Source organism: Coffea eugenioides, chromosome 5 (assembly GCF_003713205.1).
Source record: "Coffea eugenioides isolate CCC68of chromosome 5, Ceug_1.0, whole genome shotgun sequence".
NCBI classification, from domain to species: domain Eukaryota; kingdom Viridiplantae; phylum Streptophyta; class Magnoliopsida; order Gentianales; family Rubiaceae; genus Coffea; species Coffea eugenioides.
The window spans coordinates 47,087,138-47,100,816 of NC_040039.1; the positions used below are offsets into that span (position 1 = coordinate 47,087,138).

The following is a 13,679-nucleotide window of genomic DNA, read 5'->3' on the forward strand; positions in this document are numbered from 1 at the left end:
TGGAACATTTGTAAGTAGAACAAAATATACCTTTTGTCTATCACTCATAAATGTTAGAGGCAATTGGTTATCAAATAGACCAAAGTATTCTTCAAAAAAATGAAAAATCATGACCAAGTCTTTTTGTTTTCACATTCAGCCACAGCAATTGCAAGAGGGAATATGCTGTTATTCCCATCCAAAGCCACAGCAATAAGCAACATTCCTCCATATGGTCCTTTGAGGTGGCAGCCATCAAAACCAACAAATGACCTGCAATATATGAGAAATCCATCTTTTTGTGCTTTGAAACTAATAAAAATTCTCAGAAATCTTGGTTCCACCAAGAGACTTGGCCTGTCAAAATGAATTTTGCAGATGCATTGAAGATTACTTTTCCTTAAAATCTCAGCATACTTGGGCAATTTTGCATATGACTCATAGTGTGTACCATGTATCTCTTCCAGTGCCCTTGGCTTTGCCCTCCAAATCTGCATCTTGCTAGGATACACACCATATTTTGATACAATCTCAACATAGACACTTTCTGTATTCATTTGAGGATGGATACGAAGAAGTGGAATCAGTTTCTTAGCAATCCAATCAAATGTAACCTCTGCATTCCTATTGTTCATAACACAAGTGTGCTGAGGTGTGTAAGACTTAATTTGAAAAGAAGTTGTTTCACCAACAGGAGAAGCATGGATTCTCCATGGACGGCCTTCAACAGCACACTTAGCAGTTCACTTTTTCTTTTCATTTTTTAGTCTTACTATGGGAAAACATTTCTAGATTTCATAATCCTTCAAAGCAGCCCTAAAAGCATTAACATTAATGAATAACATATCCTTCTCAAATTCAATGTCCTCTCTGAGATTATAGGTGAACATTTTTGTTCTTAAAGCTGCCCTATTTGGATCAATTTCATCCTCAGATTCGGAATTCGAAATGACATCACCTTCATAATTGTCCTCATAATTTGAGAAGGCAATATCACTCATATCAGATGATTCATGTGCCTCACTGCTATTGCTTAAGCTGTCATCTTTGTCATTGTTTGCTTCATACAACCAAGAATCATCATCACTTGACTTCATCATCCCTTTCAATATTTTGTAAATTAGGTTCAGCATTTCCAGCAGTATCCTCAATTCGTAGATTCTTTTGCCTACTACCAAAGTTGTTATTGTTGTTCACCTCAGGCATATTAAATGGAATTACATCCATGCGGTCCACAAACAAATTGATTACTAGCTCATTTTCATGCACCTTAAACATTTCTATGACCTCTTTATCAGTGTTGACGTCCATTGTTGCAGCACTTCTTGGAATTCCACATATCATATGTAGCAAATAATTAAGATTTTCAAGTAATTCATGAAGTGTTTTCTCACAAATATCAGTCAACAGTTCTATATAAGAATACCTATCAGGATCTATATTGGAAATCCTGATTCTTCTTTTATTGTAGTGAACTACAATGTCATGTGCAATCACAGGTGACATCTTGTTTTACCCAAATTAATCATTAGTATCATAGTTGTTACTTACTAACATCAAAATCTAAATAATGAAGTAAAATCTTCTTTGTCATATAATAACACCTAACAGCAGCTTTCAAAATACAAAAAATTTCATAATCCATTATAGATTTTTTCTTTTCATTTGCCCACATCAAATAGCTTTATTATTCCAGAACAATCTCAACTTGTCTTTCACTCTTTTATTACCATTCTTTATTACTTAACAAGCTCTACATAACTAGTACAAGCCATTTATCTACTAAATGAGATGAACAAATACTTTTAACTAAAACTCTATTAAGTCACCAAACTTCTATATTTTAGACAAAAAACAAGAAGCATCATATTGATCATCAAGTAAAACTCATTACAATACAATTCTCTCTCTATAAATCATTAAGCTATATGAACATCCGTTGCTCAAAAATTTATCAAATACACCACATGCATGCATTATTAGTCACAGATTTAGCATCTAAAACATCAATGTAGACATGATCTAACCTTAAAACCACCATCCCTTTCTACTGCCTAACTTTTGAAGCTATCTCACAGCCATATCTTCATCTTATAATATTAATAACAGATTATATGCCACTATAACAAGCATATAGATCATTAACATCCACCATTAGTGTCTATTACTTGAAAATAGGTACAATAAATCCAACAAAATTGTGATCTTTTGTCTCAACAGCTTTCTATCAAGTTCATATGTTGTAGATGTAGACACCAAATTTTTGTCAAATTTTGTATTTTCTGAATATTTTCTATTTGATGAGCAATTTATTTTCTTGCATTTTTTAAGTATATTTTTTGTCTCATTTTTGTAGATTTATCTTTAAAAAAAAAAAAAAACACACACACCAACTAAACCCATTTGACAAAAATCCCTTGGTTCCCTCCTTATTTTCGGGGACTGACAAAAAAAGGGACGGCACTTTTGGGGCTCAAAAAGAAAAAAAACTACTCCCTCAATTCATTCCCTCGGGTCGACGGAGAAGAAAAAAAAGACAAGCAAAGGAAAGAAAATAACTCTCTTTTATCGAATCTCCCTCTGGTCTCTCGACTCTGAGGACTCTCGACTTCTCCCAAAACACTCCATAAAAAAAAAAAAAAAAAAAAAACCCTAGCTCCACTTTTGGGTTCTAGAATACAGCTCTCGGTTTCTTTTTTTTGGCTTGAGACAGACAAAAAAAAAAAAAAGAAGCTTTCCAATTTTTTTGTCTCGGCTCTTTCTCCTTCTCGCTCTCTCAATTTCTTCTAACACATCCACACACAAAGCAATCACCGAAGGGAGCTAGGAAGATACGTTCAAGGCTTGGAAATTGTGTCCAACATCTTGGTCAAGGGACTACCACCTACATTGAGGTATTTTCCAGTTTTTTTTTATCATATTTACATCCATGTTTCAATGCCCAATTTCTCTTGCTTTTGCTGGTTTTATTGTTGTTGTTGTATATTAATTTCTCTTGTTTGCTGGCTTTTTATTGTAATTGTTGTGTTGCTGAAATTTGGGAAATGGCAGGAACTAGATTGAGGAAAAGGAAATGTGTCTTATGCATGCATGTTAACCGTTTGAAAAAATGCCAAAAATGAAAAAAGAATCTTATGGGACTGTTTTGCTTTATTTTAGCCCTTTTATGTTGTTTTCTTGTCGAAATAAAATCATATTTGTATTGTAGGAGTTGTAAAAGTGTTGTAGTATAATTTTCATGATTTTTGGTGAAAGATAGGGTGATTGAAAAAAAAATGAAAACTGGACTGTATTTTGACATTTTGGCCACTTTCGGATCATCTTTTACAAAAACTAAATCCGGAAATGAAATCTACTCGAAAAATCGAGTGAGGGGGGTATATTTTGAGAAATTTTGGTGACCGGAGACGTCGCCGGCGGCGGCGGTCCGGTGGTGGTGGCGCCACCGGCGGCCACCATGGCCGCCAACTGAAGTAAGCTTCGGATGGCCAGAGGAGGAGAAGAAACGAAGGAAGAAGAAAGAAAGAAAAGAAAGAGGAGGAAAAAGAAAGAAAAGAAAAGAAGAAAAAAGGGGTTTGGGCTAATGTTTTTTCCTTCGGTGGGCTTGTGGTTGGGTTTTGTTTTATTTCTTTTGGGTTTCGGTTGGGCTAGAAGGCCAGAACCCATGCATGTTTTCGGTTGGGCTTGAGTAATAAAAGACGGGTTGGCCTGCTCGTTTCCTTTGGGTTTCGGCTGGGCTTAAGTAGTTTCGGCCCAAATAAATAAAAAGATGGCCCGATGGCCCTTTTTCTCCCAAATCAGAAACCGAAATTTTGCACTTTGGCCCCTGATCTTTGGAGTAGTTTCATTGGCCCAGAACATTTTAAATTCCTTTCACTAGGTCCTTAAATTAATTGCATTTTGGTCCCTGAATTTTATCTTTCATTTAATTTTGACCCCTAAACTTTGGAAAAATATAATTTTTGTCCCCAAAGTTTTTCAATTTTGCAATTCAGTCCTTGGTGAATTTTGACTCTCTTTATTATGATTGTTTCTTTTCTTAATAGCTAATTATGTTACTTTAGAATATACTTAACTTGGAATTTTTTAGATTTGCTTAAATTTCTTTACGTCTGACATATTAGTGTGAATTTAGTACTTTTATTATTATTTTCTTTTTCAATTAAATTGGTGTCATGATCCTTTTGTTCATTGTGAGTATAAATAGGACAATTTGACTCCATTTAGTCACCACTTCAAACGGGAGGTACCCCTATTTTTATTATTTCAATGTCAATTACGTGCTCTTATGTGCTTCTATGTGTTCCTATGTATTTATATATTTTTATATGCTTTATTTATTTGATTTAAATATTCATTCAAATTTTCTTATATATGTTTTAGTTAATTTTTATAATGATTCGAGAGGTATTTAAATATCTCAAAAATGTAATAGATAGGATAACTATATTTGTGTTATTATATTTTTCCCTTCTAGATTGTAGTTAGACGCTCCCCGATGTAATAGATAGGTTGCGTGTTTATGTGGCTTATGTGTTATGTGTTTTATCCGCTTTTCTTAGGATTTCGGCATCTAGATATTATGTTTACGTGTTATGTGCTACGTGCTTTTATGTGTTTATTTATTTTAATTTATGCTCTATTTGTCTTATTATGTATTAAAAATACATGACGTCACCACACTAGTCCAACGCTAGTTGTGGCTTCTCCCTCCGTTTACTTGCTAGTCCAACGCTAGTAAGGATTTTTAGAAATGGGCTAGTCCAATGCTAGACCCTTTGATCGTTCGTGCGTTAGATTCATTTTTGTGTGATATTCATTACATTTTCACGCATATTTTCATTTTTAGGATCTTTTCTCATTTGTATGATATTTCCTATTATATTATCCCCTATCCTCTATATGTGTTAATCATATCATTTAGAATTGCATTTCATTTAAGAAATTGTATGATAAGTAGGCTCATTTGCTTGTTCATATTAGGGGAATTATTTTTCAAACATAGAAAATGAGTGATTATAACTTTTTAGTTTAAATACCCCATTAATCCCTATATAAGAAAATTATTGTCACGAGTTTTTGCCTCCCGTATCCTTTATGTTGCATTCCCTTTTTCTTTGATCACTTATATCTATGTATATAATTTCTTTTCTTTTTTTTTCTTTTAATTTCATCATTCGCATACTCGTGACACATTCAAGAAATTATTTTGATCTTCGCAATTAATGCGATTGGTTCAATTAAACTCTTGAATGAACATTTTGTCCCTTTCGATATTTTTATAAATTTAGATTTGCATCCATGTAGGAAACATCCAAATGTGATAAATTAAGGGTTAGATTAGGAAAATTTTGACTAAATCTCGCAACTAGCTTAGACTAAGTTGAAAGGGTGCCTTAGGTTTGAGTTGATCGAACTTTTGCCTTCCCTTTCTTCAACCGTGACTTCCGAATTCATTTTCTCTTATTTTTCAAAGACTTGGAGTTGTCGAAAAGGGTTTTATTTTATTTTATTTAAATACACTTTTTGGGTGACTTGGTACACCCAAACTCAATACCAAGTGGCGACTCCTATTTTTTAAAAACCCATTTAGACTAAATTTTGGACCCAAATTGTCGCATTTTTAAAAGTTCCATTCTAGGTCCTTTTCACTTGTTTTTTAAAATAAAATCACATCTTTTATAAACCACCTTTATTTTATTTTTCCATTGCGAAAAATGAGGCGCGACAGTAGATATGCCACTATTCTGACTTATCCTTCATGAGATGAAGGATTTTTACCAGCTTTGCTACTAGCCCCTCTTCTTTCTCTATAGCTATTTCTTCTGCACTTTAGAAGCAACAAGGCAGTTTGGATGGCGCCAGAAGCATTATATATCCCAAGTGAAATGGCGCCAAATTGCATATCAAGAATATTACTTGGAAGACTTATATTTTTTCCACATTTCTAATATTTTAGAGACTGATATTGTGATGGTATTTCTGTCACTTTATTGCTGTTGAAGTTGACATTTGGTCACATCAGAATGAAAGGGGAGGGCAGTGTAATTTTTAATATTGGAGGATACTTATGTGTAATTGTCAGAAATCTCAGGGGAGATTTCTGACTTATGTTTATCCACGTAAGCTTTCTACTTTTATACATCTTTATCTTATTCTGATAGGGAAGGGCCGTAAAAACATTAATTTGGAACAATTGAAAGAGAGTGAGAATGAATTCAAATTGAGTGAAGACGCAATAACGGAATGTAATTGTTGCATAGTTCGGAGAAACAGAAAAACAAAGTCATGACTTAATTATCTAAAGTAGTGAAAATGGTTTTGCTTGGAAAAGCTTTTTTAAAGTGCTTTTTTAAAAATAATATTATATCACTTTTTTAAATGATAATACACGTGAGACGAAAATGTGAGTTAAAATAATTTTTTTAATAAAAAATTGTGATCAGAAGGCGTCTTTAGCAAATATTGAAAAATTTTGTATTTTACAAGTTCTATAATGAATATCTCCTGTTTCCAAAAAATACAAACTAAGGGTGAGAAACTTGGAAAGTACTACTCTCAAAGCATATACTAGAACAAATGCCATCTTTTCTTATCTATTTCAGTCAAATTGACATTTGCCTTGATTGCAGGAAACAGATCTTTTCAGTTGGGATGACCATCCGAAGTGCTGAACACAATTGACCCAGATGTGAAAAGTTCATTAAAAAAAAAGTGAAAAAATTAGAAACTGACAAGAACCTTCTATTTCCTTTTTCTCACTCAGTTTTAAATGTCACGATATTGTAATTTGGACCCATAATCACCAAAACCATATTATAGATTTCACAATATTCTGATTACTAATGACCCAATCTTATCTCTCCTTCCCTTCCCCTTTCATTACGAGAATTTGGTTATGATTATGCACAGATTAATTAGCCATACTTACCCGCATTAAATTACCAAACACAAACAATGATATTGCTTTAGATGAATAAGATTATTTCCCATATGTGTACTTTCCGGAGTAACTGCAATGTGAAAAAATTACAGTTCCTTTTTCTCGCCAAGTTGTAAATGACCAAAAAAAAAAGGGTTCTTGAATTGCTCTTTTATAAGTAGTCTTCTTGCTTTCAAGTTCTCTATCTATCATTTCTCTATTTCTGCATTTCTTGGAAATGGTGGAATTCAACTCCAATATTCTGGTGACTCTTGCTTTGCTGATAATAGTAACATGGGCATGGAAGATTGCAAGCTGGTTATTTTTCCAACCAAAAAAGCTAGAGTGGCACTTGAGACGGCAAGGTCTGAAGGGTAATCCTTATCGGCTGTGGCATGGGGATCTCAAAGATATGAAAAGCTCAACATTGGAAACACAGTCCAAAGAAATCAACCTCCACGATGATATCTCCTCCTATGCTGTGCCTTTCGATCATCATATCATCCAAAAGTATGGTAAGTTAGTCGAAATACATGTAGACATTTTTTTTTTCCTTTGGTAAAAGAGAAGTAAAAAAGAAAATTAAGTATTCTCAAATCCTATGCATTAAGTAAGGCAAATATGTAATTACAATTTGCAGGAAAGAAATCTTTTGTATGGATTGGACCAATTCCAAGGCTGAATATAATGGATCCTGATATGATAAGAGACATTCTCATCAATTACAACACTTTTCACAAGCCCAAAGGAAATTTCTTGTTGAAGTTGCTTGTTGATGGGCTTGCATTTGAAGAGGGCGAACGATGGGCAAAACTTAGAAAGATACTGAATCCCGCTTTCAATCTTCACAAGCTTAAGGTAAGAAATAATGAAATTTTGATTCAAGGAAAAAGAATAAGTGATTGGACCCTATGAATTTTGAATAATTTTTTATTAGAACCCTCCAGTTTAAAATTCTACAATTGAACCTGTAAGTAGATTTCTGATACTTATACTTCCCCTTAGCCTTATTTCGTTCGTGATCTGTTGAAGCGTCTGTAAAGCCTTCTCTTTCATGCCATCGTAGTTTGCCCTTTTTGTTTTTTCTCTTTAAGTTGGTTAAATGCATCTTAATGAATTCATGAGCAACAACTGCATACTCAAGTACCTGATAGGAAGATGATATATATCTCATGCCATGTGTTATTTTCAAACTTTTGCAAGCGAACTTCGTATACAGTACAACACAGAATTTAGATTGCAATTTGAACTTGAAATATCGATTTAGGCTTTAAAACGGACTGTAGTCCCTGGTCTAATTTTCATCATTTAAAGTTAGGTACACAGTATTGACGTAGCGCGAATCAAAGACATTTGCACAATCATTAAATTAGCTACTTCGGAATTGTGGCCATGCCCACAATTTTGTTTTTGATATGCTTATACTCCAAAACTTCCATGCTCAATTTTCCTCTTTGTGTGTGTGTGTCTGTGTAATATGCTTGCAGAACATGTTGCCAGCAATCTATCTGAGTTGTTCGGAGATTGTGAGTAAATGGGAGACGTTAATCTCGCCAACAGGATCAAGTGAAATAAATGTGCTGCCTTATCTAGCATATTTATCAGCTGATGTAATTTCTCGAACAGCACTTGGAAGTAGCTATGAAGAAGGAAGACGCATCTTCCAACTCCAAAAGGAACAAATTCAACTCATTTTGGAAAATTCGCAGTCAAGTTACATTCCTGGATGGAGGTAACATTTTGATTTCTTCCTAAGAAGCTAGATATAGTGGCAATTTTTCACGAAAGCAGCCATAGTTCAATAGCCAAGAGAAAGAGCATTGTTTTCTTGTTCTAGAAGTACATTTTTATCTGAATGTCACCATCTACATCAATGATTTGTGCTTGGTAGATTTCTGCCAACAAAATCCAACAGGAAAATGAAAGAAATAAACCGTGAAATCCGAGCTATAGTGAAGGACCTGATAAGCAAAAGGGAGAAGAAACTGAAAGAAGGGGAAATGAAGACTGAAGACTTACTAGGTATGCTCCTGGAATCCAATATCAAGGAAATTCAAGAAAGTGGTAACAAAAAAGATGCTGGAATCACTATTGATCAAGTGATCGAGGAGTGCAAGTTATTCTACTTTGCTGGCCAAGAGACAACATCCAATTTGCTCGCATGGACTATGGTTATGTTGGCCACCCACCGAAATTGGCAAGAACGCGCGCGAGAAGAGGTTTTTCAAGTCTTTGGGAATAATAAACCAGATTTTGAGGGATTGAATCGCCTGAAAGTTGTAAGTCCCATATTTTCTATACGTTTGAATTGTTTCCAGTTCTTTAGAATTGTCATTGAACTTAAAAATTAGACTGACACTGAAATGCTGTTTTGACTAGCGAACATATGAAAATTAATGCACTTCGTAAGGGCCAGTACTTAAAGGTCGAACTATCATCTAAACCTTTACACAGAAAAGAAAAACAAAGGATGGAGTGAGGTCAAACTCTGGAGTCACTCCGATATTCAAGTCAATAAATAATCATTTTGTAGACATAAGAGTAGATGACAAAAGAGAATTTTGATGAGAAGAAAGTATAACTCGTGTTTTATCATTTTAATATCCCAGATGAAGTATTTATATCAAGCGCCTTAATTTGTTACGGCTAGAGTTGTCAATAGATAGGATTAGTTCAAACTCAACCTGTTTAGCCCGTAAATAAGTCTGTTGAGCCTTAAGTTTAATGGGCCAGGTAAAATTTGGGGCTAAACAATAGGCCCGCATTATATGTGAACTGAGGTTAAGTCTCACAAGATTTAAGTCCAATTAAGGCTCAACCCATCTATATGTAGAATTATATATATGGTTTATATAATTGCATATTAAGTAATAGATATAATTTATAATAATTTAAAAATATTAATATATTATATATATTTATGTAGTTAATTATGAACTTGAGCCGAGCCGATATGAGTCCAAAACTCATATTAAATGGTAAGTTGAGATTAGGCCTTTAAACCTAGACTCAAGTCTAAAAGCTTGAGAGGCCGAAAATTTCAATTATTTTTTGAGCTGAGTTTGGGTTTGTCAAAATCCGACTTGTGGAGTTCAATTGACACCCTAGTTATGACATACTTATCCTTATTGAATGGCACATTCAATCTGGATAGTTGCTACTTGTGATTATAAAGCTCAAAGTTGAGTGGAATAAAATCGGAGCTCAGCCAATGTTTGGCCTGTGAAAGAATATAAACTAATATATGGGTATTAATTAGCAATGTTATGTCACTACGGTTGCAGGTAACACTGATACTGAACGAGGTTCTGAGACTGTATCCACCGGTGTCAATGGTATCCCGGAAAACTTACGAGACTACAAAGCTGGGAGATGTAACTCTGCCACCGGGTGTGGAACTTCTTTTGCATATAATGTTCGTTCATCATGATACCGAGCTCTGGGGAGATGATGCTAAAGAATTCAATCCTGAAAGGTTCTCTCAGGGAGTTGCAAAGGCTGTAAAGAAACCCAATTCCTATGTCCCATTTGGTTTGGGTCCTCGCATATGCATTGGCCAGAATCTCGCAATGATTGAAGCAAAAATGGCAGTGGCAATGATTCTTCAACGTTTCTCATTTGAGCTTTCCCCATCTTATCAGCATGGACCTCAGATTCGTTTAACTCTTCAACCCCGGTTTGGAGCTCACATGATATTACGCAAAATATAGGGATATCAATTTCTCTGTTCTGTGTTTTAAGTCTTAGTTGGGGCGCTTTCTTTATGCTGCAATCAAGACATTTGTTGTTTGTTACTTTTATTTTACGTGTGATAAATCGAAACACATGAAAACTATAATTAGTATATATGTAATTACTTCTATTGGTTTGGGAGACTTCATAAAAGACAAGAACTTTTTTTGTTCTTTTCCTAAGCATGACATGAAAAGCCTCATTTGGATCCATTTGTGGTTAAAACTCCATCTCTCCCATGGAAAAGAAAAAGAAAATTATTCCCATTAAAGAAACTTCTTGTACACTATTAAAAATGTTCAATCTGAAATATTACATTTTTTTCTGTCTTTAAATAGGCTGCTTGCCCTGTAACCCCATTTATAAACAATGAAGTTAATGTTAGAAGTTAACTCAATTTCTTTGGTCACCATTTCCTTGGTGATACGTCTGACTTGGGCATGGAAGATGTTGAACAACATATGGTTTCAACCAAAGAAGCTAGAGTGGCAATTGAAGAACATGGCGAAATGGTATGGAGACTGAAGGAAATAGATCTTGAAACCCGAGCTATATTGAGGGATGTGATGAGTTCAAGCGAGAAGAGAATGAGAGTTGGGGAAAAGGGTGAGGACTTGTTAGGCATAATGATGGAATCCAAAACCAAAGCACTTCAAGAAAAAGGGAACAAAGAGAATGCTGGACTGACTGATGACCAAGTGATTGAGGACTGCAAATTATTCTAGTTTGCTGGACAGGAGACAACCTCGAATGTGCTTGTGTGGACTATGAATGATTATGTTGGCCATCCACCAAAATTGGCAAGAACGAGCTCGACAGGAAGTTTTTCGTGTCTTTGGGAATACCAACGATTTTGAGGGCTTAATTCCTTTGATCAAGCTTTCTTTTTTGAAACTCAATTTTTATCTCCTCTCTTCTATGCATATTATTACTTATTTTGTGTGAAAAACTTCCATCATTTGTTTTAGGTAACCATGATCTTGAATGAAGTTCTGAGGCTGTATCCACCAGCACTGTGGATAGTCCGCTCAATCTATGAGGAGACAAAGGTAGGCGAAGTAAGTCTGCCCCAGGACCAGGTGTGGAGCTAATCATAAATGCAATGCAGGTTCATAATGATCCTGAAATCTGGGGAGAAAATGCAAAAGATTTCAACCCGGAGAGAGTGGCCAATGCTGCCAAGAAGCCGCCAAACTCGTTCCTCCCATTTGGCTTGGGCCCTCGCATTCGCATTGGCCAGAACTTTGCAATGATGGAAGCAAAGGTGGCAATTGCACTGATTCTTCAGAATTTCTCATTTGAGATCTCTCCCATCTTACGCACATGCCCCTTTTCCTCAACTAACTCTTCAACCTCGGTTTGGAGCTCCAATAATTCAAAGTAAGATAGATACAGAATTAGTATTTGTATTAACTGTTCAAGTCAAGATTTAGGACATCATGTGTTAGCCCTTCAAGATTCTTGAGAAGATTAGCATGAAAACTTGCTGAATTTACAACTGGAGCTCTTGAATAGCAGTAACATTAGCATTAATGTTCTTAATTGGGTATTTATGTCTTGCAGTTAGCATAAAGCTCGAAAGCAACTGGGATTATCTTCGAATACTCTTTGGACAAATTTTTGCTCCAAGATCCTCAATTTCTTATACCCTCAGTCGCTACCCAATCAAATCCAAATCCCCACGGGGGTACTTGCTACACCGAAGCTACTATGAGTAGAATGGAAAAGGGTATTGAGGGTGAAGGGCCAAATGATTTCTACTCAGAAAAAAAAAACCAAAATGGAAAATATACACTATCTACAAAATAAACCAAAAAAAAAGGAAAAAATTAATCAGACGAGGGAAGGAAAATATGAAGAAAAAAATGTAGGGCAATTTCCCTGAATAAATACACGAGAGAAAACCGTGCATAATCCTTGAGGCTGCCCGCCACTTATACACATATATATCAATTAATCTAGGCCGGGTGAAATTGAGCTCCCGCACATTGGAATTTCGTTACTTTCCTCCGCGAGATCCCATTGGAACGGCCGCCAACCACCACCACCACCACCCCACCCCCAAAACAAAATTTCCCACCAAAATTTCTTAGTATGAAGGAGAAAAAGAACAAACTGTTTGAATAAATAAATAAATAATTGTGAGACCTTTCCTGCAGTAGAAATTCATGGGAATTGCTAAAGAGATGAAGAAAGGGCTCTGAGAATATTTGGTGTATGCCCGCAACGGAACTCAAAGCGGCACCGGCTACACAAAAGCACGCTCGGTTCTCTCAAAAGGCAATCTTTAGATAATGAAAGCCCTAATTTGCTGTCAGGCTGTGATTATATACAGGAGCGGAGCGGGGCGGATGCGTTGGAATTCTCAATTACGCCGTTTTCATCTAAGGCTCTGGTGGCCCAACTTATTTGGACGGCCCAGCTCATTTCCTTTTTCTTTTCTCTCTCTCTCTCTCTTTTGTTTTCATTTTTTTTTTTACTTTTTGGAACCCAAAGTTATTGGGATCATTTTCAATTTTCAATCCAAGAGACCTTTAATAATAAAATTATGATGACTTTTTTTTTTTCCCTCTGTTTTGTAATAAAACTATTAGAACCAAATTTTGATTGAAGCCCACAATTAACTTCGACCAGAATTTCTAAATTTCTACCCTAAAAATTCGATAATTCACAAGGCAAGTCTCATTTTGAAAATCAAACAAATAAGTTTTTTTTTTCATTTACACTTCCACCTCCGAACCACTCAATCCATTCCTCCTCCTAAATCAAACAAATAAGTTAGTTCATCGTAACATTGCATGTTCTTTATAGCAACAATTCATTTGTATAACCCTTTGACTAAATTTTTTAAAAGAAGTAGGTAAGGGCTTAAAACAAAGACCATTAAGATCCATAAATTCTAGACCTATTTACTTGATACTAGTTACCATAGATTGATCTTTACATTTTAGAACTGTCCCTCACAATCAAGAGACAGAACTTGATAGTCTTACTGCTTGCCATTTTCCCTTTACCAAGTTTTCATACTATTAATGAGTTTAAATTC

The 13,679-nt window shown here is 35.1% G+C and overlaps 2 protein-coding genes across 2 annotated transcripts; both read left to right on the plus strand.

The window, feature by feature from the left end:
- Positions 1-7,298: 7,298 nt before the first annotated feature.
- LOC113769844 (cytochrome P450 CYP72A219-like) lies at positions 7,299-10,650 on the plus strand. The gene is made up of 5 exons (XM_027314144.1): positions 7,299-7,416; positions 7,542-7,759; positions 8,389-8,633; positions 8,793-9,180; positions 10,186-10,650. Exons 1-5 carry the CDS (start codon positions 7,314-7,316, stop codon positions 10,609-10,611), a joined length of 1,380 nt encoding a protein of 459 aa, XP_027169945.1. The 5' UTR covers positions 7,299-7,313; the 3' UTR covers positions 10,612-10,650.
- A 423-nt stretch (positions 10,651-11,073) lies between these two features.
- Positions 11,074-12,017, plus strand: LOC113771887 (11-oxo-beta-amyrin 30-oxidase-like). The gene is made up of 3 exons (XM_027316435.1): positions 11,074-11,331; positions 11,602-11,682; positions 11,742-12,017. The coding sequence occupies exons 1-3, from the start codon at positions 11,074-11,076 to the stop codon at positions 12,015-12,017; spliced, it is 615 nt and encodes a 204-aa protein (XP_027172236.1).
- Positions 12,018-13,679: the final 1,662 nt, after the last annotated feature.

Coding starts and splice junctions, on each gene's coding strand:
- LOC113769844 (XM_027314144.1), top strand. CDS start 7,314: ATGAAAAGCTCAACATTGGAAACACAGTCCAAAGAAATCAACCTCCAC. Junction 7,760..8,388: donor TCAATCTTCACAAGCTTAAG/GTAAGAAATAAT, acceptor ATATGCTTGCAG/AACATGTTGCCAGCAATCTA. Junction 9,181..10,185: donor GATTGAATCGCCTGAAAGTT/GTAAGTCCCATA, acceptor CTACGGTTGCAG/GTAACACTGATACTGAACGA.
- LOC113771887 (XM_027316435.1), top strand. CDS start 11,074: ATGGAAGATGTTGAACAACATATGGTTTCAACCAAAGAAGCTAGAGTG. Junction 11,332..11,601: donor CTGGACTGACTGATGACCAA/GTGATTGAGGAC, acceptor CATTTGTTTTAG/GTAACCATGATCTTGAATGA. Junction 11,683..11,741: donor CAATCTATGAGGAGACAAAG/GTAGGCGAAGTA, acceptor AATGCAATGCAG/GTTCATAATGATCCTGAAAT.